Genomic DNA, 23,859 nt, shown 5'->3' with positions numbered 1-23,859 from the left:
AAGAAGTAGAATTTCGACGAAAATTATAGAATCACACTCTTGAGAATTCCAATGTTACAATTCAAAAGCCTAAAATAAAAATTTAACATTAAACACCAATACAAATACACAATTCTATTACATTAATCTATTCATCATAATTTTGAAATTGTAATTGAAAAACATCTTTGGTGGAATGAATCGAGATCTTTATTTAACAGTAAGTAGTGTTGTTTTCATTCTTAATAACAAATGACCTTCCACAAATATCATCCTATTTTACAAACATAAATTATAGGCCAGGAAAATGAGATTAGAGAAGATTCCATCAATATTTCTAATTTTTTTTTTTTTTTTTTTTAACTACAATTCCCAATCTAAAGATCTTGATTCATTCCACCAATGATAAAGCACTTTAATCATGTTTGTACTTTTATTTTATTCTTTCTAAATTGAGAAACACATACTCAAATACGTTGATTCATAGTCAAAGCAAAAATAAACAGAAAACAAAATAAACATATTATCTTGAAACCAGATAATTACTCAAGAAAGATTAAATTTTTAGCACTAAAATATATGAAATATAAATAATACATAAAATTCTAAATAGAAAAAAATTCTAGATATTTATTCACATTAAAAAAAAAGTCCAATTCTCGACTTCCTGTAAACAAAATTCCATTTAAACAAAATAAGAAATTCAAAAATGAAGCACCTACAAAAAGATTTGATTCCATCCAGCAATTACATATATAAGTATAGATATAGATAGAGAGAAAGAATAAGAGAGTGTAATGCAAAAACAATAGAGAGAGAAATGAGGTCACAAGCAAGACAATAACTCGACTTAAATCTGATCTCTGAACCAAATTTGATTAAAATGGATATTTGGATACTATCTATTAAAAAAAAAATAAGGTGCCCAAAACAAAAGCCCACTACTAAAAAATAAAGAAGATAAATAAATAAAAAGTGAGGTCACAAGCAAGATAACAACTCGACTTAAATCTGATCTCTAAACCAAATCTGATTAAAATGAGCATTTGGATACTATCTATTAAAAAAAAATAGGGGGCCCAAAACAAAAGCCCACTACTAAAAAATAAATAAAAAGTGTGTGCAGAGTTTCGATCGAGCTAAAACCTTTATTTATTGGTTGGCTACACTATTGGAAGAGAGGGATCTCATTGTGAAAGACCTATTATTCGATAATTCATGGGTAGAGCCAAAGAGTGACTTAGAGTTCCTCTTAACCATCTCATTCTCGAAGTATGGCACTTCACTCTGTCAAAAAGGGGGAACAAGGATCTATGTCTCCAAACACCAATTAAGGGGTACGGACCCTCCAGCTCCAAAATAATAGATAGAAATACCACAAATAGAGCTATTATGACACCCATCAAAGCGTACCAACAATTAAGAATTGTTTTCCCGTACTTGCTGAGCAGCAGTTGGCACGGAGCAGCAATCATCTGGTGACTCAAAAATGGTTTTTTATCATTTTCACTAAATTTGTTCCCTCCATAATCATGTAAATACTCTTTAGGCCCAACAACACACTAATAACTATAAATACCTTCTTCTTGTTCATCACCCAATAATTCAAAAAATCTCCACCATCCTCACATCATTTCTATGTCCTCTCACCTGCCTCCTTCACCTTCACCGCTTCCCCTCTTCTAGTGCCACGAGTATATGCTACGTAAAACAGTTGCAGCATCAAATCAAAATCCACGTGCAATACAATATAGACTATGGAAGTGTCAGAACATTAAATTTGATCAAAAAAAGCTGTTTTCTATATATCTAATAATAGTGGACTTTTTATTGTAGCATTAACAATGCTGAAATTGCAAAAAGGTGAGCTTGCAATTTCAGTATCTTATGGAGGAGAAGAAGCATAAAAATAAGAGTAACTTGCCTTAAAAACTTCGGCACTTTGGCTTCTTGATCTCCGTGTATAATGTTCCAAATTTATTACCTCTCTGCTTTTTCCTAACCTCTAATTGACTAATTTCTAGTTCAAATATTCAAGATTCACAAATTCAATCTCAAAACAAATATTCTTTTAAAAAATAAGATTAATTCTTTAATTCAACATTAACTCCAATGAATCAACACACAGAAGAATATATAAGATAAAAATGTCGGGATTCAGAAGTAACCCAAAAAATTTCAAATTTTATACACTGGCCTTCAAATCAAATCGAAGTTTCAAAGCCACTTTTCCATCTATATATAGTTCACCGTACAAAAAAAAATGCACACTTTTTGTAACATTCGCATAGAAAGTCAGAAAAATTAGGATTTCTACTTGCAATTGGCTGCAACGGAGGCAAGACCATTGAACCCCTCACGCGAGAGCACCAAAACTTTAAAATTTTTGAACGACTTGGAGATCAACTTCAAGCTCTCATCCGATTTCGGCCGGAATTGGAGGTATGGGTGCTAATGAGCTTTTGGGTCAGATTTCAAAGGTATGGTGTTGTGGAGTAGGACAATGTCAGAGCTGATAGTTGCCTGTGATATGGGATTGTGGAGTGAGATGATGTCAAAGCTAATAGTTGCATTGGATATGGGATTGTGGAGTGGGACAATGTTAGAGCTGATAGTTACGTGTGAAAAAAAAATAAAATAAATAAAAAATATAGGAGGACGATAGGAAATTGCGCTGCGTGTTATATATGTAGGATATACTATTTTTTATCATCATTATTCAACTTTAATCTCCAGAAATATCCATTACCACTTCTATGGAGACGTATTATTTCATGATTTCATGGCTTGTGCCTATTTATGTTTGTAAATCTGATGTCCTTGTTATTGGTATACCACGACAGGCACGAATTTGATAGCAAGAATGGTGTTTTCTTTTATTTCTTGCAGTTTGGGCTCTTTTAGTTTTGTACTTGGGATAGAGCACATCATATAGTTGACAAAAAGAAGTAATCTTTTAAATTCTTCAGGGTTACCGAGTCATATCTGTTGATATTCCATGTGTATGGAATCACCAAGAGTGGATTCATGCATTTGAGAAGTTTCTGGATGCTATTGACGTTCATCATGTAAGATTCCTGTCTGTCGTTTCACATCATTGTGTTTGATTGCCTTCAATGTCATCATATCAATACTGACTCCTACTCTAAATGGTGCTATGATCGAGCTGAATATTTTGTGTTCATCAAAGCTTGCTAGAGTAATATATATATATATATATATATATTTTATTATTATTATTATTATTATTATTATTATTTTTTTCACACACTAAACTTTTGTAATTTCCCTTGTAATTTTTGCCTCAGAGAATTGCCTTTCACATGGAACTGGTCTTTTATCCTAAGATATAATAAAGTTCCATTAGCAGTGTTCCGATGTATCTCTAGGTTTGAACCCTTTAAAAGGGCTTGATTCTGATTCACACATAAGAAAAAGATGCTGCAGGCGATCATTGAGTTTTAACTTTGGAATTCTACCTGAGCATTGACGTTCATGAGCTTACAAAGGCTGCCATTCCTATCCCTGGATGTTATTGCTGTACACTGGTGAATTGGGAGGCAAACGTATCGAATTCTTAATGTGAAGGATTAAAATTTTCCTTCTCTCCTATACTATTGACATGTGTTAAAATGGAATGAAGAAAACTTGTGGAATTCTTGAAAAGAAGACGTCAGATTTGAGACACTAGAATTAAAAATTATATTAAGGCACACGTATTTGATCAATTAAGCCACTCTCCTGGTGGCTTGGACGAGTTTTGACTTGGGGGGGGGGGGTAGGCGATGGAATATGGGTTGGACACAACTACTATGTCATGCATTTGAGTGGGAGAGTTCAAAATGTCCCATCTCACATAAGCTGTGGGTGGAAAATGTGACTACTACTTTAGAATTTTGGCAGTTCTTATTTTTAGATGTGGTAGCCCAAATATGTTGATAAGGCCAGAGTGTGCCAGTGTCCTTACGAACATCCTTCTCTAAGTTATGAGCATTAGCTATGTCCGTACCAGAAGTTATTTTAGGGAATTTGTAAGTGAATTCCCCGTATTCGGTACTTTATAGTTCTAGTTAGTTCAGGGGATCATCGTGGTACGCAAGAATCCATTATTACAAAGTACAGAACTCAGAAACACACAAAAGGGGTATTCATATGTGATGCATTGAAAATGCTTATTGAGGTTTCCATCTCATTTTCAATAAATTTTATAATTTTGAAATCCAAACATGGGTCATCTTTGTGCTGTATTATTCAAAAAAAGGAAAAGATTTGATGCTGTATTCTCCATCTTACAATATTATAGGCAAATAGGTTGCAGCATGGTGATTCTACTGTATAATTCGGAACACAAGGTTGTTAGTAGTCTAAACTTTACGGTTGTTTGGATGATATTGGTGTACACTGGTTAATTGGGAGGAAAATGTAGCATATTGTTCATGTGAACAATAAAATGTTTCCTTTTCTTTTATCTCAATGCTGAAGTGGCATGGACAAAACATAAGGAAACATGTGAACCACTTGGTAGATTGAAAATTACCAAATATTAGCATAAACCAAATTTCAATAAAAGAGCGACAGTGACAAATGAAATAAATATCAATGGCACATAGGTTCAATTGCTTCGCACAACTGAAAATATAAGTTATATTCATTTACATTTGCACTTTCAAACACCATTTCCTTACTGGATGTATGCCACGCAAGGAACGATGGGCTAATCAACAGGATGAGGATACAAGGACCACTTCGTGTCTTGGTACAACAAAGAGGTTGATCTTTACTGTCAAGTTTCAAAGAAACAATCAACTTTCTGGAAATTTTATTTGATGTGAAAACCTACTGTCTTTTACCAAAAATCTACGCTTTCATGGCTGTATGTGATGACATTAGTTTAATCGTAAACTGAAGTGGTTGTTTCATTTTTATTTACCAGATACATCTTTATGGCACATCTCTTGGAGGCTTCTTAGCTCAACTTTTTGCATTGCATCGTCCACGACGAGTTAGGTCCTTGGTACTGTCAAACACATTTTTGGAGACAAGTAGTGTTTCTGCAGCCATGCCATGGGCTCCCCTGTATGTTATCCATGACACTTTTGATTTGATGCACACGAGCTTTATGTGATACAAGTCATTGTCTTCTTAATCCAATTCAAATTATTTATCCACCGAAGAAAATCTGAAGTGGTATGTTTCAGCTTTATGCTCTATCTTAGACCCGAGGTTATGGCATATCCATGACCAAAAAGAAAAAAGATTTATATTTGGGTTATTGTAGTAAATTTATCGAGTGACGGGTGTCACTGTTCTCAAAACTTCCATCTGGCTAGAAAAATGGGTGAAAAAGAAAGTGGGAAGCAAACATAATGTTCAATGGTTCATGATAAAATAAGTAAATTGAATGTAAATTCTGAAAGTATTCTATTTACCTGTATCCTGTAAACATTAATAGTAATTTGACCGTCTCCATTAAGCAAACTAGAACATTTTTGTTAGGACTTCACTGGAAGAAAATAGAAACAGAGAATTGTTATTGAGTTTTGTATGCAATTACAGAGAAATGCACAGCAGAAGTAAACTAGGCTTCCTAATACTCATCTATTGCCTGCCTATTGTTTCCGTCTTACTTCTATTTATAACTTCTCCCTACTGATGCTGTTACGCCAATATCTTTCTAGAATAGGTGTATCTAATGGGGGGCCTATCACATTTTCACATGCCAAAGTGATTTATACTTTCATTTTCTTTCGTCAATGCAAGTTATTTCATTCCCTGAAGTTCTTCAAAAAGATTAAATTTAAAATTTATTGCTTTCAACTGCTCTTTTTGATATGAATATTTTCTAAATAAATTATTTGACCACATTCTTCCACGATATTAATTTTAAAAGTTTTCTGCCATTCTAAGCTAGAATTCATCATGACTGGAAGAAACGTGTTTTTCACATTCCTGAACATAAACTCAATGTATGAGTCCGTACATTGGTTTTGCCAGACCTGTAAAATCAGCACACCTGACTAGAAAAACAAATACTAATCTTTTTTTCTGTATTTCTATGGTAAAGTCATCTGATACATCAGTTCAAAATGCAATTTATATATATTTGAAATAGTTGTAGAACAAAAACATCTTTGATATACTTTCTAGATCAAATAAGTGTCACATAAGTGTCAAAGCTCTGATGTTGATACTTCACGCATTTAGAAGAGTCAAAAGTAACATATGATATTATTGTTCTCCTCAACTTCCCCTCATCCTCCCATTTTGAAGTTTTCCTTTTGAATTCTTTATTAGTTCCCCTTTTTGCATGGGATGGATGATTTGTTAGCAGCGCAGTTAGGAGGCATAACCCAGGAAAGAATTTCCCGCAGATGATGTCATGTATCTGGCATGTGTGTACATGATGATAATCTTTTAGCATTTTTGAAAAAAAAAAAAAAAAAAAAAAAAGCTTAAGCTCATAAAAAATGGCGAGGTAGAACAGTCAGCCCAATCGACTATTTCTGCCCAATTTTTTTCCATTTTTTTTAAGTTTTTTTTTTGTTTTCTTTTTTTTTTTTTTTTTTTTTTTTTTTTGACACAGTTAAACAGGTTACCTAGAATTTTTTACCAAGTGGAGTTACTAGACCGGAGTATTCTTTTTAGTACTTAATCTGTAAATATTGAACTTCCCTGCAGGTTGAAACTCTGTCGAGAGAGGACTTGGCTTCCAGATTGAGTTTAACGGTTGATGCTGCATCAGTAGGACCACTTGTGCTTTCAGATTCTTTAATCACTATAATGGATGTATGTTCGCACAACTTTAGATATATAACATATTTAGTTGCAGATCTATCTCTTTTATGATCAAGATTCTCATCGACACTAACCACCTAACAAGGTATGGAACTTCTTTAGACCTCCCTGGTAATTTAATACTGGGGCAGGAATTCTCCGTAGGTTTGAAAAATTCACTGAAGTAATTATCAAAATAAAACAGAGTAATAAAATGTTTACTACTACTTATTTCTGGTATGTTCCAAAGGCAATTTACGTTTCCGCATGACATCTCTAGTAGGGAGGTTTGGATAGAAGTAGACAGTGGTCTGGAAGAAAAAAGAAGCCAAATACTTGTTTATAATAGTGTACATTCAATATTGTGTATAAGCACTTGCGTAATTATTCTTCCAAGTACGGTAATTAGAGTCCTTTTAGTCGGCAGATTTTCCCAGCAAACTTATTATTTCTGCTCCTACTTTTGGATACTGGGCTAGTCAGGCTTACATCAGATGGACTAAGATGTCTTGATCCGTAATTGTTGTTTTAAATCCTTATGATTGTTACTGAAGTTAATTTAAGCTTGAGTATGCTGTAGAGAATGAAAATTTTCTGACTTTTTTGGTGTGGTTATGGCTGCTTGAAGACGAACGATTTCTGTGCAATTTCTCAGCAACTTAAAGATCAAGTGGTCGAAAGGTACCCTGGTGCCAGACTAGGGCTTCTCAAGACCGGTGGTGATTTTCCTTTTCTTTCACGACCGGATGAAGTAAATCTTCATCTTCAGGTATTCATGCAGGAATATTTTTTATCTGCAATTCGTGCTCGTGCAACTAGACTACAAAGAATTACCTGATAATTATCTCGATTACAACAGTTACACTTAAGACGGGTGGGTGTTGACGCTCGACAAGACTTGGTCCGAGGCGTGCCGAAGGATGGTCCTGGTGGAAGTTCAAGTGAACAAAACAGTAGAAAAGGAGATCCTGATGATGCACCAGAGGATGATAAGAGGGACATTGGTAGCTCCTCGAATGAAAACGAACCACCTCTGACTCCAGAAGGTACAGATTCTCAAAATTTGGAGAGCACACCTCTTTTGCTGCACCTAGTCTCCGATAATGAGCAAACCATAGCGTCGAATAAAGTATTGCCGAACTTGACATTCGAGTTTATCATTCTCAGTTTGCTGCTTCTCTACCTTGAAACCTTGTACAATGATAGGAAGTGTCGGAATTTAGACAGCTTGTGTAGATGAACTTATTTTCGTTTGTGACTATCTTTCGTGTTCAGAAATAAGAGCAACTTTGATGGTGTTTCTGGCACTAAAATAAACTCTTCACTGTTTTATATCACTTAAATAACTACTTCAATATGCACAGTACATACAATTGTACAAAAGAAAAACTCTGCATTAAGAACTTTCTAAGCACAATATATTATCCGTTAAAAGGATCATGTCTTGTTAAATCGTTTGGATAATTATAAAGAAATCATCACTGGTGCAGTTATTTACTGACCAGTTATCCAGCTTCGCGAGTAAACACTACCGGCTGCATCTACAAAAGCTGCCAAAGATTGAAAAACTTTGTGCTAAGGTTTCAGTAAATCACAAGAATTGCCCCAATCTTCTGCTCCAGTGTGACGAACTCTGGAACTTCCATTCCTTCGGATGTAAGAAGGCCAAAAGAAAGTCAGCAAAACGAAATCCCTGAAATGAATGCTTTAACCAGCTTCATTAACGTGTCGATGATCTTGAAACCACTCAGCTGGCCACCATTCTGGTCTAATGCTCTCGACTCTAATGTCTTCTTGTCCTTTTATGGTCAAGGTGCTCATGTCTTTGAAAGCTTCTTCCAAGCGCAGGAGTCCCAGACCACGATATCCAAGTGCAGTGGTGACTGTCCCAACCTTTTTTCCAGATGTCTTGTCAATTACTTCTGAACCTGCAGCAACTTTTTGCTCTACCTCTGAATCAAAAAAGAGAAAATTGTTGACACACCAAGATGGAGTGACATGGAAATGATTGAGCAGTAGTACCTTTTCCGCTGTCATTGAGAAATTTCAAAGGAACCAAACGCTTTCGGATAACACCACGGTGATGAGTACGAGCAATGAGCTCTTGGCCCACATAGCATCCTTTGTCAAAGCTTATCGCGTTTAAACCAGCAAGATTGTATTCCAGTGGAATTGCCTCACCTACAAGATATAATTGGTCCAAATAGTAGCTCAAAATTTATATATCTAGTGCACTTACATTGGAATTGAACCATACAGAAATAGTCAGTGCATCAATCAGTGGTCTTCTCTACAAAGACAAAAAGTCGATTTCACAGGTTGAGGGGGTTTTCATTGAAGTTTTAAAGCATGTTCTTCGCATAATTAAAGCTTCAAATAAATGTTTCTTGACCACATATATACCGCACTTCAGAAAACAGAACGGAAGCATAAAAAGGATAAACAGATGGAGAACAAAAGACAAAGAATTTGGAGCATCCGTGTGCTGTACACCTGGATATGAGCTAGTTCACAGCACTGTTTGGCGGCACATATCCAATCAATCCAGCTAAGTCCAACAGCAGTGGCTGGGCACAACTTACTGCACGAAGCTCATCTTTCTCTCATATCGCCTTTTGCACCCCCATAGATGGTTTCTCCACACTAATATTTTTTATCAATCCCGTTGCATATCGATAAGAAAGAGAGAAGGTTGCATTTCATATAAATTTTAATACTCAGCTATATACTCAGTTTGCTCAGGGCCTTCCACCAAAAAAAAAATTTCATATAATGCAAACTTGCTTGGTTTTCTCCCTGCCTGATCAATACCGAATTCGTTCATCCTTTGAGAGTGGTAGACTGTTTTCTTTGTTCAAAATCTCAATTACTAGGATTGCTAATGCTTTCATACCTCTTTTGTTGGGTATTTTCGCTTTACTCATTGATTCCATTTTTTTTCCCTTTACAAGTTGAACAACTTTGAGGCAATCTTTCACTTTCTCCCATTCTCATTTTACCATGGGAGAATAACTGTTCAACCAAACTTATCCTTTCAACGAAAATCCAGGAAGGAAAATTTAGTGCATCCACTTAGATTTATTTTCTTTGCTTCTGGTGGTAGTGGATTTGGTGGGTGGGGGACAAGGTTAGACTGAATAATAACAGGAGGGACAAAATGTTAATTCACCAATGAATTTATAATAGCCATGTTGAATATTCCAGAATATCAAAGCTGATTTAGTGGTTATTTGTTACCATATGACAGTTTTTTTATAGTTATTATGTATTGTATTTCCTAATTTATAGATTTAGCATATTTGTATAATTTGGTAGACATTCCAGCCCTATAAAAAGGGGATTGTATGTTTGGTTAATTGTAATACAATATGGCCTTTACCTCTTAGCAATCTCGGCCCCTGCATTCTGTTATCTTTCCGAGAAATATGGTATCAGAGCACTGGGTTATTTGAGCCGGCAAAATGAATAGGACGGCCATGACTGGTGCACGCAGGGATGAGGATTCCAAGGCCTCAGCCTATCTCTACAAGTGCACCCACTGCAAATAATCCCCTACCCATTACTGCTCTCTCTGGAAGTCCGATCCAACTTTGCATATTGACTTAAGAGCCACGGACCACATGACGGGTTGTGAAAAATTGTTTTATTTGTACTCACCGCGTCCGGGAAATTTTAAAGTAAAAATAGTAGACAGGGCGCTCTCACCTTGGAATTGGGACTATTAAACTTAGTCCATATGTTGAATTAAAATCTGTTTTACATGTTCCGACCCTTTCTTGCAATTTCCTTTCTATTAGCAAATTAACTAGAGATTTGCATTGCAGTGTAAACTTTAATGAGTCATGTATTTTTCAGGATCTAACTTCGAGCAAGAGGATTGGCAATGCTAAAGAACATGAGGGACTATACTATTTTCTAGAGGATGCTTGCTCGAATAAACAAGCTCAAAGTGCAAACTATGAATCTACCTCTAGAGAACAAGAAATAATACTGTGGCATCGTCGTTTAGTTCACCCCAATTTTTTATATCTTGAATATTTATTTCCATCATTGTTTCGCAATAAAGATAGATTCCATCGTGATATTTGTCAATTGGCTAAACATTCGTGTTCTTCATTCCTGTCTCATGAGTATAAATCTTCATTGCCGTTTGCTTTAATATATAGTGATTTATTGAGTCCTAGAGTTAAGGATATTACGGGTAAACGTTGGTTCATAGCTTTTACAGATGACCATATGAGGGTATGCTGGGTTTACTTGTTAAAAGATAAATTCGAAAATGCACAAATCTTTAAAAAATTTTACTCTATGATTGAAATTTAATTTAATGAAAGCATTAAAATATTTCGAATTGATAATGGGTGGGAATACTTCAATTAAGTTTTGGGAAATTTTCTTAATGACAAAGGCAATTTACATCAAAGTTCTTGTGTTCTTACACCCTAGCAAAATGGTATTGCCGAGAGAAAAAATCGCCATCTCCTAAAAACAACTAGGGCTCTCACGTTTACTAGTCAGGTTCCAAAAGTGTTTTAGGGGGGATGCTACCTTATAAACAGAATGCCTACTAGAATACACAACTTCAGGACTCCATTAATAGTTCTATCAAGCATACCCACAACTCCGATTCATCCTTTCTATAACCCTAAGAGTGGTTAATTGTACTGTTTTCACCCATATTCATGATCATGAACGCACCAAATTAAACCTTAATGCCTGAAAACGTGTGTTCTTAGGATATTCTCCAACTCAAAGGGTTACAGGTGTTATTCCCTGGTCACTCGTAGGTATTATATATATATGGATGTTACTTTTTTTTTTTGTCTCTTCCCTACTTTCCCCACAATTCCCCTCGGGGGAAGGAAAATCGTATTGATGATGGGAATTTTTGGGAAACTACACAGTTACTTCTGTCACTCACTGAACCAACTGAAGAATTTCTGGTCTCGATATCCACACCATCTCCTCCTATATTAGAACAACCTTCGTCCATTAATTTTCCCCTACTACCTAATCCACAACATGTTGATCCTCTTGTTCAACCAAATTTAATGACAGGGAGAGAGAAACAACTTGCAATGACACCTGACCGACATGTTTATTCAAGAAGGAAAAATCCTGAAAATTGTGGAACATCTCAAAGTTCAACAGCAGAACCATGAATCTGATTTGAGCTCAGGTAATTTCTCTATCCCAAAAAATGACTCTACTAATGATTTAGATGTCCCTAAAGCAGTCAGAAAGTGTGTTAGATCTTGTACACAACATCCTATCTCCAATTTCATTGGATAAAGTCATCTATCTTGATCGAGGTTCTGGCTATGAATCTATCATGAATTGGGATACCAAAGTCTATTCATGAAGCCCTGTCAATTCCAGAATGGAGGAAAGCACTTGAAGAAGAGATGGCAACCTTGAATAAAAATAGAACATGGCAAATTGTGGAAAAACCTAAGGGAAAGGCAACAGTTGGGTGCAAATCGGTGTTCTCAATTAAATACAAGTCAAATGGTTTGGTGGAACGCTATAAAGCCAAGTTAGTAGCAAGGGGATATTCTCAAACTTACGGAGTGAACTACCAAGAAACCTTTGCTCCATTTGCAAAATTGAACACGGTGAGAGTTCTTTTGATGTTAACAGCAAATCTAGACTGGGAACTCCAATAACTGGACGTAAAAAATGCTTTTCTGAATGGCGACTTGGAAGAGCAAGTATATATGGAACTCCCTCCTGGGTTCAATGAAGATAAGATCCAAGGAAAGGTTTGTAAATTAGAAAAATAATTATATGGATTAAAGCAATCTCCATGAGCTTGGTTTGGTAGGTTTATGAAAGTTGTATGCCAATAAGGATATAAACAAGCCCAATCTAATCACACTATGTTCTACAGGAAATCGGGAAGAAAAATTATCATACTAATAGTCTATGTGGATGATATAGTTCTAATAGGTGATAACTATGAAAAAATGGAGAGACTAAAGAAAGCTCTTGCGACAGAATTTGAAATAAAAGACTTAGATCCCTTACTATACTTTCTTGGACGGGAAGTTGCAAGAAATAGAAATGCAATCTCTATTTCACAGAGAAAGTATGTTTTGGACCTCTTAGGAAAAACGGGTATGTTAGGAAGTAAACCGGCCAATGTTCCTATAAATCCTAATCACAAACCGGGGGATTTTTTAGGAGGTGTACCTGTTGATAAGGGAAGATATCAACGTCTAGTAAGTAAACTCATTTACTTGTCACACACTACACCTGATATTGCTTTTGCAGTAAGCGTTGTAAGTCAATTCATGCATGCTCCATTTAAAAAGCATATAGAAGTTGTTTATCAAATCTTGAGATATCTAAATGGGACACTTGGGCTTGGTCTTTTCTTCATAAAGAACTCTAAAAGATCTATTGAAGCTTTTACGGATGTTGATTGGGCAGGATTAGTAGTGGACAGAAGATGTCCAACTGGATATTGTACTTTTATATGGGGAAATTTAGTCACCTAGAGGAGTAAGATGCAACCAGTTGTGGCCAGTAGCAGTCCTGAAGCTGAATTCAGAGCTTTGGCACATGAAATTTGGGAGATAATGTAGTTAATGTTACTGTTAGAAAAACTTGGTATTCATGAAGATAGCCCATGCAGCCATTGCAATGTCACATAATCTAGTTCATCATGACAGGACTAAACATGTTGAGATTGATTAGCATCTCATCAAAGAGAAGATAGAAAATGGGACAATAAGCATGGTATATCCGCCGTAATCTGATCAAGTTGCAGACTTATAGAAGAAGGAATTGTCTAAACCTACATTCGAGAAAATGGTGGACAAGTTGGGATTGTTTAATTTATATCATCCAGCTCAAGGGAGAGTGTTGAATACTCCAGAATATCAAAGCTGATTTAGTGGTTATTTGTTACCATATGACACGGTTTCTTTATGGTTATTATATATTGTATTTCCTTATTTATAGACTTAGCATATTTGTGTAATTTGGTAGATATTCCAGCCCTATAAATAGGGGATTGTATTTTTGGTTAATTGTTATACAATATTGCTTTTACCTCTTAGCAATCTCGTCTCCTGCATTCTGTTATCTTTCCCAGTAATAAGCCAGCTTAAATGTAATCAAGCTCGGTAAATTGATTCAAAAGAAAAAAAAATCAAGGCTGGTCTCCACAAACAGATCATTTTTAGGACTTTCTTCCCAATATCTTATCCCTTTACACGTTGAAACAGATTTTTTCCAGGCCATCTTTCCTTGTAACTGCTTCTAGTGGATTAATCCCAAATGGTTGGAAGTTGGACCACCACAGAAAATACAGAAAGAAACGTTATTAAATCAGTCTAATCCACAACATGTTGATCCTCTTGTTCAACCAAATTTAATGACAGGGAGAGAGAAACAACTTGCAATGACACCTGACCGACGTGTTTATTCAAGAAGGAAAAATCCTGAAAATTGTGGAACATCTCAAAGTTCAACAGCAGAACCATGAATCTGATTTGAACTCAGGTAATTTCTCTATCCCAAAAAATGACTCTACTAATGATTTAGATGTCCCTAAAGCAGTCAGAAAGTGTGTTAGATCTTGTACACAACATCCTATCTCCAATTTCATTGGATAAAGTCATCTATCTTGATCGAGGTTCTGGCTATGAATCTATCATGAATTGGGATACCAAAGTCTATTCATGAAGCCCTGTCAATTCCAGAATGGAGGAAAGCACTTGAAGAAGAGATGGCAACCTTGAATAAAAATAGAACATGGCAAATTGTGGAAAAACCTAAGGGAAAGGCAACAGTTGGGTGCAAATCGGTGTTCTCAGTTAAATACAAGTCAAATGGTTTGGTGGAACGCTATAAAGCCAAGTTAGTAGCAAGGGGATATTCTCAAACTTACGGAGTGAACTACCAAGAAACCTTTGCTCCATTTGCAAAATTGAACACGGTGAGAGTTCTTTTGATGTTAACAGCAAATCTAGACTGGGAACTCCAATAACTGGACGTAAAAAATGCTTTTCTGAATGGCGACTTGGAAGAGCAAGTATATATGGAACTCCCTCCTGGGTTCAATGAAGATAAGATCCAAGGAAAGGTTTGTAAATTAGAAAAATAATTATATGGATTAAAGCAATCTCCATGAGCTTGGTTTGGTAGGTTTATGAAAGTTGTATGCCAATAAGGATATAAACAAGCCCAATCTAATCACACTATGTTCTACAGGAAATCGGGAAGAAAAATTATCATACTAATAGTCTATGTGGATGATATAGTTCTAATAGGTGATAACTATGAAAAAATGGAGAGACTAAAGAAAGCTCTTGCGACAGAATTTGAAATAAAAGACTTAGATCCCTTACTATACTTTCTTGGACGGGAAGTTGCAAGAAATAGAAATGCAATCTCTATTTCACAGAGAAAGTATGTTTTGGACCTCTTAGGAAAAACGGGTATGTTAGGAAGTAAACCGGCCAATGTTCCTATAAATCCTAATCACAAACCGGGGGATTTTTTAGGAGGTGTACCTGTTGATAAGGGAAGATATCAACGTCTAGTAAGTAAACTCATTTACTTGTCACACACTACACCTGATATTGCTTTTGCAGTAAGCGTTGTAAGTCAATTCATGCATGCTCCATTTAAAAAGCATATAGAAGTTGTTTATCAAATCTTGAGATATCTAAATGGGACACTTGGGCTTGGTCTTTTCTTCATAAAGAACTCTAAAAGATCTATTGAAGCTTTTACGGATGTTGATTGGGCAGGATTAGTAGTGGACAGAAGATGTCCAACTGGATATTGTACTTTTATATGGGGAAATTTAGTCACCTAGAGGAGTAAGAAGCAACCAGTTGTGGCCAGTAGCAGTCCTGAAGCTGAATTCAGAGCTTTGGCACATGAAATTTGGGAGATAATGTAGTTAATGTTACTGTTAGAAAAACTTGGTATTCATGAAGATAGCCCATGCAGCCATTGCAATGTCACATAATCTAGTTCATCATGACAGGACTAAACATGTTGAGATTGATTAGCATCTCATCAAAGAGAAGATAGAAAATGGGACAATAAGCATGGTATATCCGCCGTAATCTGATCAAGTTGCAGACTTATAGAAGAAGGAATTGTCTAAACCTACATTCGAGAAAATGGTGGACAAGTTGGGATTGTTTAATTTATATCATCCAGCTCAAGGGAGAGTGTTGAATACTCCAGAATATCAAAGCTGATTTAGTGGTTATTTGTTACCATATGACACGGTTTCTTTATGGTTATTATATATTGTATTTCCTTATTTATAGACTTAGCATATTTGTGTAATTTGGTAGATATTCCAGCCCTATAAATAGGGGATTGTATTTTTGGTTAATTGTTATACAATATTGCTTTTACCTCTTAGCAATCTCGTCTCCTGCATTCTGTTATCTTTCCCAGTAATAAGCCAGCTTAAATGTAATCAAGCTCGGTAAATTGATTCAAAAGAAAAAAAAATCAAGGCTGGTCTCCACAAACAGATCATTTTTAGGACTTTCTTCCCAATATCTTATCCCTTTACACGTTGAAACAGATTTTTTCCAGGCCATCTTTCCTTGTAACTGCTTCTAGTGGATTAATCCCAAATGGTTGGAAGTTGGACCACCACAGAAAATACAGAAAGAAACGTTATTAAATCAGTTGCTTTAGAGACAGTACCAAGAAGTGATTTCCCCTACATGCCACATTAAAAACGTGTAAGAGAAAATGGATGAAGAATGGGAGACAAGCAAGATGGGAATTTTTCTTGCAATGTCCTGAAAATGACAATCACATGTCAGGGTAAAAAAGATGCATATAGGGATCACAAAGATCTTGACCTGTATAAAGAGACTGTGTTCAAGTATTCCTAACCATGATATTTTCTTAGCAATAATATGAAATACAAACATTTCTGAAGCATCTCAAGCATAAGAAGAAGGTCTTATACTGATTATTTCAAAGGAAGTCCAGAGTAAGTTTTGTGGAATCAACTTTTACCTTTGGGAATCTCTGTTGAGCCTTCAGCAACTCCTTTCTCCAATCTCCACAGAAGAAAATTTTCTTCATCTGTTTCTTCATCCACCTCAACTAGAGGTGCTGCAACAAATAAACGAAAATTAGAACATAAATACTGGAGGAATTCTTTTGTTGAACAGAAAACACTTGTGGCAAGTGCCGACACCAGCAAACCAAATTTTTTGTTTCAGAATTCCAACTTCACCTCATTTTGCAAGTCTAAAGTTCTCAAGTCTGTAGTAATACAACGTTTCAACCACATAATGAACCGAGTACGATAGATGAAACAAAATAAAATATAAGAAGGCAAGGGAAGGTAGATTGACAGAACATACGTGTTGTGCTCGAAGGAAAGATGCTTCTATCTCCAAGGCAATCCAATCTGGGATCCTTGTTCCAGTACCAACCAGAATTATGTCCTCTTGAAGCTGATACGCCAGAAGGATCAACAGTACCACCCCAGCCAACTGAATTACCTTCCAATGCTTCTGGAGAAGATGACTTCTCTGCAATTTTCCCACCAAACCTTTGCCAGCAAGAGAACTCTTCTGCCATGTTTTCAATATCAACCTTGGACCTTAAACGGTACCTGCAAAATCAGAATTAATTGCAAAAGTTATATTAGAGTTCGGCTCAAGGACACATTCTTTTAGTTATACTAATTGCCCAAGGTTTAAGCAATTTTTTTGGTTATGCTAATAATCAAAGAATTATGTAAGCTTGTCACACCTATAATCTTAGGTACTCGGTCTTTATTGCTGAGGAGAAGAGAACAAGAAGAACTAGAAATGTGTTCCTCTTTGTACAACCTATGAAGAATTTTTTTGCATAGAACTCAGATGCCAGAAGCCACATCAGTACATTCAGCGTGTGTCACTCAGCCACAAAGAGGTGGAAATTGATATCAGGCCATCATTTTGTTTTACATCCTAGCTAAAATAATGATATCCGATAACTGGTTGGGGAGGGAAGGGAAACCTAGTGATTTACTAGATACATACAAAATCTAGCAGCCAATACGTCTTCCTAAGCAGAGAGTCTTTGGATGATAAATTCGAAGTTTGAGTCATGCCACCTTAGGACAAATTCCGTGGAAGGTTTGACAAGAATAGGAATCATGCATTGGTAAGATAAGAAGAAACAAGAGCCAGAATAAAGTTTCTTTCTCAACTACAATAAGTTCTTGACAGGAAAAAGTATTTCTGGCATGAAATGAGACATGCTCCAGCAGAGAGAAAACTTAGTCATGATTGGGGCTTGAGTATTATTGATAGTGAGAGGAACTGTATCTACATACTTATATGTGGAATTTAGTGATCTATCCTAACATGGAAGTGTGTAAGAGATTCTCAATTTGAAAATAAAATAAATAAACAACATAAAAACAAAATACTTAAAATAGATTGAAATGTCAAGGCTTACACAGCCTCTGTGACCACCTAAAACATATGGTATCCAGGACCTTCGAAATGAATAACAACTACAACAGACTGAGCCTTATCCCCAATAAAATTTGATGGCATAAATCCTTATTTGCATGCCCTTCATTGATTGCTAGATCGGGGGGGGGGGGGGGGGGGAACTAAACTAACTAGATATTTACAACTAGGACAGTTTATGTTAATTTTAGTTACCCCTCCCTCTTCCAATTTGATCAGTCCAAACCATGTCACTTTCATGAAAGGAGGCTTCTTTAGTTTGATGCAGAACATGAATGAACCATCCAATTCTTTTCCTTAATTTATACTCAATCCATGCCACCACTGCTTATTGGCATATTTTTCATTGCTTATCTTATCCATTTTAGAATGACAGCACATCCATCTTGACATTTTCATTTTCACTACATTCAGTTTATGAACATTTTGAGATTTAAGAGCCCAATACTAAGTCAGAACCATAGAGCATAGTTGATCCATTCATTGTTATACAGAGCTTGCCTTTTTAACATTAATGAACAGAGAATTCTCATGTAACATAATGAATCATATAAACTAAATCCTAAATTAAGCTCTTGTTTGATCCTCACTATTTCCAAAAATACATTTTGCTCTCTTCTTTTCAACCACACATCGTTCAATAAAATAATATCACGTAAATCCAAAACTTCTTAATTTTTAACCACATATTCTCCGTCAATTTATCATTCCAAAATGCATTCTTACAATAGAATAGGACTCAAACAGGCTCTAAATAAAAAAATAAATAAAATAAAAATAAAAATTGAAACTTTGACGAATTATAAAGACGGCATACGTTAGAAATCACATTGGCAATAACTTGTATGAAAATAATCGTATATTTTGATGAGAACTTGAACAAGCTGCTATACTTGCATAAGAAATCACAAAGTAGGAGAGTGATCTTTCTTGTCATATTATGTAATAATAGTCGTAGGATTTTAGGAAAAGAGTGGAATCACTTCTCTTTGATACTATTTTATTGTTGCGGCTTTTGCATGTTCCCGTTCTAACTAAGAATTCTTGTGATTCCGGAGGTTCCAGCTACAGGAGAGCTTTTAGGGAAATTTTCAAACGAACAATTTCAATGAAATCTTTCAAAACGAATCGCTTTCTAGATGATCCTTCTAGAAGAAGGTGACTCTAACAATCTTTCCAGTTACTTCATTTCTCTTGATCCCTTTGAAAACCATTTGCTTATCTATTTGATCAGACCATACACCAGCACTGTACAACGTGGTTTTCCCTTGTCATATGATATACTTGCTCGATAACTTTTCAGTAATGAAAGATTGACAATTTGCACAACTGCTAGAGGTAGGTCACCTCATTCCGACTGCTCCATAGTGATAGCAGGCTTATTATAAATGGCAACTTATATAGTCCATGTTTGGGGCTCTATTTTAATTTTAATGTATTTTCTCTTTCTTTTTTTCAACCCCACATTCTTCATTAAAATAATATTACACGTAAACTCAAAATTTTTCCTTATTTTTTCACCATTCTCTAATTCAAAAATACAAATTTACCTAAAACCTCATTAAAATGGAGCTCAAACAAGGGTATTTTGGTGATTCTATCGTTATGCACTCTTTACTTCAATCTCCTAATCTCCTACCTCAGTCCTTCTATACCTCAAATGCATCATTAATTCTATGCTTCCAGGAAGATCTAGACAAGTGATTAAGATATCTTTTTTTCAACCCCACATTCTTCATTAAAATAATATTACACGTAAACTCAAAATTTTTCCTTATTTTTTCACCATTCTCTAAAAAAATCACTATTCAAAAATACAAATTTACCTAAAACCTCATTAAAATGGAGCTCAAACAAGGGTATTTTGGTGATTCTATCTTTATGCACTCTTTACTTCAATCTCCTAATCTCCTACCTCAGTCCTTCTATACCTCAAATGCATCATTAATTCTATGCTTCCAGGATGATCTAGACAAGTGATTAAGATTAAATTCCACTTAGTACCCATTTGGCATGGCTTTTGAAGAGTCAAAAGGAGCTTTCGAAATCCAAATACTACTTTTGGCCTCATTTGGCTAATTTTACGAAATTACTTCTTCTTGTTAGAAGATGTTCTGGAGGAAGATAGTTTAATATGAATTTCTCTAAAAACACTTCGAGAATAGAAAGTTCTTTTAAAAATTAGTTTACAAACAAAAATTAAGATTTCCTCCAAAGGACCTTCTACAGATTGCAAAAGTAGGAGCTAAAGCCAAGCAAACCGGCCTTTAAGTACACTAGGCATGAGCATCAATGCACATTCTTGTTAGGAACAGTCTTCCCTTTTTTGGAGTTACTGCACCATGTTATAGCCAGTTTTCAATTAAAAAACTTCAAAGTTTGCCTCAAAGAACTCACAATTGTATCAGCTAGATACTTGACCATTCCCCGTGATACTTCATCATGCCAATCATTAATTTGTTTCCACAATAACTCGCACAATTTGAAATATTTCCTACGCGCCATAAAATAAGCACTTAAAACTCCTCAAGCATCTTGCCCCCTTGGAGCAACCAAGCTATCTAGGGATTCCTCCATTTCGCCTCGGAATGCATGTGAAATTATGACGTAAACATCATACATTCCAAGATCTTATAGCATTTGATCAATCAAACTACCAATTTTTTATGTATAATCATGAGCTCTCTTCGAAATCACAAGTTTCTCTAAAACCATCTCCAACAAAATGCCACGAATAGCCTATATGCAGCTCTCTAGAATAAGCTCAATACTTCTGCTAAAGAACTTAGTGCATTCGCAAAGATCGCCCATGCAGGTTATTTGGGTCCTACTTCTTCTGATTAACCTGGATAATTATCACATGCAGCAACCACAACAAAAACTATCATACTGGCAATACGTCTACAACATTGAAAAGTTGAAGCTTCAAATTCATAAGTTAGCCTTTCCATAGTAAATATTGCCTCAATTAATCCCTACTAAATTTTATTGTGAAGACTCCAATTTTAGCCAAAAAAAATAAAAAAAATTAATAAAGAAAGTTATTAACTTTTGGATATATTGAAATAAAAAACAAAAATAAGAACCCAAAACTCACTTCTTTAATGTCATCAAGACCTCATCGAGCACAGACCGATCAACATCAGCGTAAATCTCCAGCTCACCGGGGTCGGATCCGGGTCCAGACCCAGTTCTATCGAGCTTCTCATCAGGCCGGGGCGGTTTATAAAGAAAAAAATCATACAAAAACTTTCCCTGAGGAGTCAACAATGCTGCGTATAGAGGCGGTACTACGACCACGGGCATGTTGGGTGTGGCGCTATTCTCACCCGCAGGTTCCGGGTCCTCAAGCCTCCGCACATCGTTGGTTACCAGCCCCTGGAGGAAATTAATGGTGTCGGGTCCTTTGAATCGGATTACGGACCGGGTTTTCAAAAGGCAGGCCATGGGACCCGCATCCTGCAGACGGGCCTGAGTAGAAAAGTGTTTGAGAAACTGAACGGAGGTTTTGAGGCGGCGCATTTTGACACTGTGGTGGGAGAGTTTTGGACGGAATGGTGGCGCTCTACGGCGGCGGTTAGTGGGGTTTTATGTTTGGCGGTCGTAATAAAGGAAGAAATGTCAATAGGACACGTGGCGAAGTCGGCCGTCAAATGCTGACACGTGTCTGATATTGGAGTCAAAATTTGACTGTGTAACTTGCAAGCAATTGGCTAATTGCATTCAATGTCACTGAACTTTTATCATATATGCAAGTGGATCATTAAATTTTACTTTTAGTGCAATCAAACTACTAAACTTTAATTTACATGCAGTCGAATTATTCCCTTCCGGTTGCGTCAATGAAACTACTAGAGTTAGTCAACAAGTTTGTCAAAACCGAGTTCAAGATCCAAAAAAGTTAAATTCGATTGTACAAAATCCTTAAGGGAGAAGAAGGTTGTGCAGAAAAAGTTGGGAGAGATTTATTTTTATTATTTAAAACCGAGTTCGAGATCCATAAAAGTTAAATTCAACTGTACAAAATCCTTACGGGAGAAAGAAGGTTGTGCAGAAAAAGTTGGGAGAGATTTATTTTTATTATTTAATAAGAAATTGAATAGTTTATTTACTTTATTCCTTATATTATGTTATTTTTATTTAACCTTTATTCGCTTCATTTCTTAAAATTCGAATTTTCCTTGAACTCATTTTTAACCACATATTTTGTTAAATTCATAATCTTTATTAACTTTGTAACCATATATTTTATCAAGGGTAATTAGTACAAAAAGTTCATACTTTTCAATTTTTTGTGCAAAACGTTCATACATTTTATTTTTTGGTATTTTTACCTCTACCTTTCACTTTTCATTATTCAAAATGTCATTTTCATCCATTTTTCAATCAAATGACGATTTTACCCTCCAATTCAAATAAAACAAAAAAAAAAAGAAAAATAAATAACTAATTGCAATCGTAGTCCTAATTTTTTTAAAATATTACCGATAAGTCCAAAATTCTCCATTACTTATAGATCCACAGAACACCACCTTCCGGCCGCAACACCCGTCGAACTCTACCACCACCAACCTTACCTCACTCTCCCCAACATCCTCCTCTACAGTATTGGTCACAAATCTATCCGAAACAACCACATTTATAGCCCAAAATACCAAAATGTCGTATACAACCCTTCAATGCAATCCCACTTTGGGTGCCATCCAAGGTCGCGCACCACCACCGACGGTTATCCCTCGCCCTGACGAACTTATACATGGCCTCACATCAATCGAATTGCCTCAAATCATTTTGTTGTTATTCTAGAACATTCGACAGTGACGGCATCCGTTTTGTCAAACCCTTCTCCTTCAATTCATGCATCCCACAATTCTAAATCCAAAATTGGCATCAATCGAATCATCAACAAATCCAAACGACAATGGGTGTGAATCTAATTGAATAAATTATCCCCTCAACCGTTTCGATTTTTGGTCCAAAACTCTCTACGAGCGTAATGCATGGCTAGAGCTGTTTGACCAATCCTAAGTGCTCCAATCTTTCAAATTCTTATGTGGAAAAATGATGGGGAAATGAGGCAAGGTTGGTGGTGGTGGAATCTAGTGGGCATGGTGGTCGAAAGGTGGTGCTATACGGATCTATAGGTGACAGCTTGGTAGGTTGTGAAAGTGATGGTGGTGGAGAATTATGATTTTTTTTGTAATTTTTTAAAAATTTAAGGACTATGATTGTAGTTGGTAATTCATCTTTTCTTTTTGTTTTATTTGAATAGAGAGTAAAATCATCATTTTATTAAAAAAAAGGATGAAAATGACCTTTTGTACAATGAAGAGTAGGGATAAAAATGTCAAAAAATGAAAGATGTGTATTTTGTACAACAACATTGAAAAGTAGAGACCTTTTATGCAAATTACCCATTCCATCAATATATAAAAAAAGCTACTAAAATTCTAATTTTAATCAAAAATCAAATATGAGGTAATTAGGAGTTAATTGTTTGAATATGCACCAAACTTTGCATAAGGTTACATTTCACTCACTATTTTAATTTGCATCACATTACTCACTCAGCCCCCGTTTGTTATCTATTTTTTTCAAAATGCATTTTTCTCTCTTTTCTTTTCAACCACACATTCTTCAT

At 35.7% G+C, this 23,859-nt stretch overlaps 2 protein-coding genes and 1 long non-coding RNA gene across 4 annotated transcripts; 2 read left to right on the top strand and 1 right to left on the bottom strand.

The window, feature by feature from the left end:
• Window positions 1-612: 612 nt before the first annotated feature.
• Window positions 613-6,400, top strand: LOC111379426. The gene is made up of 3 exons (XR_002700044.1): window positions 613-3,047; window positions 4,913-5,055; window positions 6,274-6,400. It is a non-coding gene; the product is annotated as an uncharacterized LOC111379426 (long non-coding RNA).
• A 223-nt stretch (window positions 6,401-6,623) lies between these two features.
• Window positions 6,624-8,090, top strand: LOC111379425. 2 transcript variants are annotated; one of them, XM_023002785.1, is made up of 3 exons: window positions 6,624-6,765; window positions 7,382-7,522; window positions 7,613-8,090. In XM_023002785.1, the coding sequence occupies exons 1-3, from the start codon at window positions 6,760-6,762 to the stop codon at window positions 7,991-7,993; spliced, it is 528 nt and encodes a 175-aa protein (XP_022858553.1). In that variant the 5' UTR covers window positions 6,624-6,759; the 3' UTR covers window positions 7,994-8,090. The 2 variants fall into 2 exon arrangements, with proteins under 2 accessions (XP_022858553.1, XP_022858554.1); XM_023002786.1 differs by having other exon boundaries at window positions 6,633-6,765; window positions 7,409-7,522.
• On the bottom strand, window positions 8,062-21,794 carry LOC111379424 (putative transferase At4g12130, mitochondrial). The gene is made up of 5 exons (XM_023002784.1): window positions 21,316-21,794; window positions 17,115-17,368; window positions 16,762-16,860; window positions 8,776-8,934; window positions 8,062-8,705 (listed from the first exon to the last, which is right to left on the bottom strand). Exons 1-5 carry the CDS (start codon window positions 21,738-21,740, stop codon window positions 8,461-8,463), a joined length of 1,182 nt encoding a protein of 393 aa, XP_022858552.1. The 5' UTR covers window positions 21,741-21,794; the 3' UTR covers window positions 8,062-8,460.
• Between the last annotated feature and the right edge of the window lie 2,065 nt (window positions 21,795-23,859).

This window comes from Olea europaea, unplaced genomic scaffold, assembly GCF_002742605.1.
Source record: "Olea europaea var. sylvestris unplaced genomic scaffold, O_europaea_v1 scaffold1989, whole genome shotgun sequence".
NCBI classification, from domain to species: domain Eukaryota; kingdom Viridiplantae; phylum Streptophyta; class Magnoliopsida; order Lamiales; family Oleaceae; genus Olea; species Olea europaea.
Note: the sequence above shows the minus strand (reverse complement) of the source record. Positions and strands in the feature narration are given on the sequence as shown.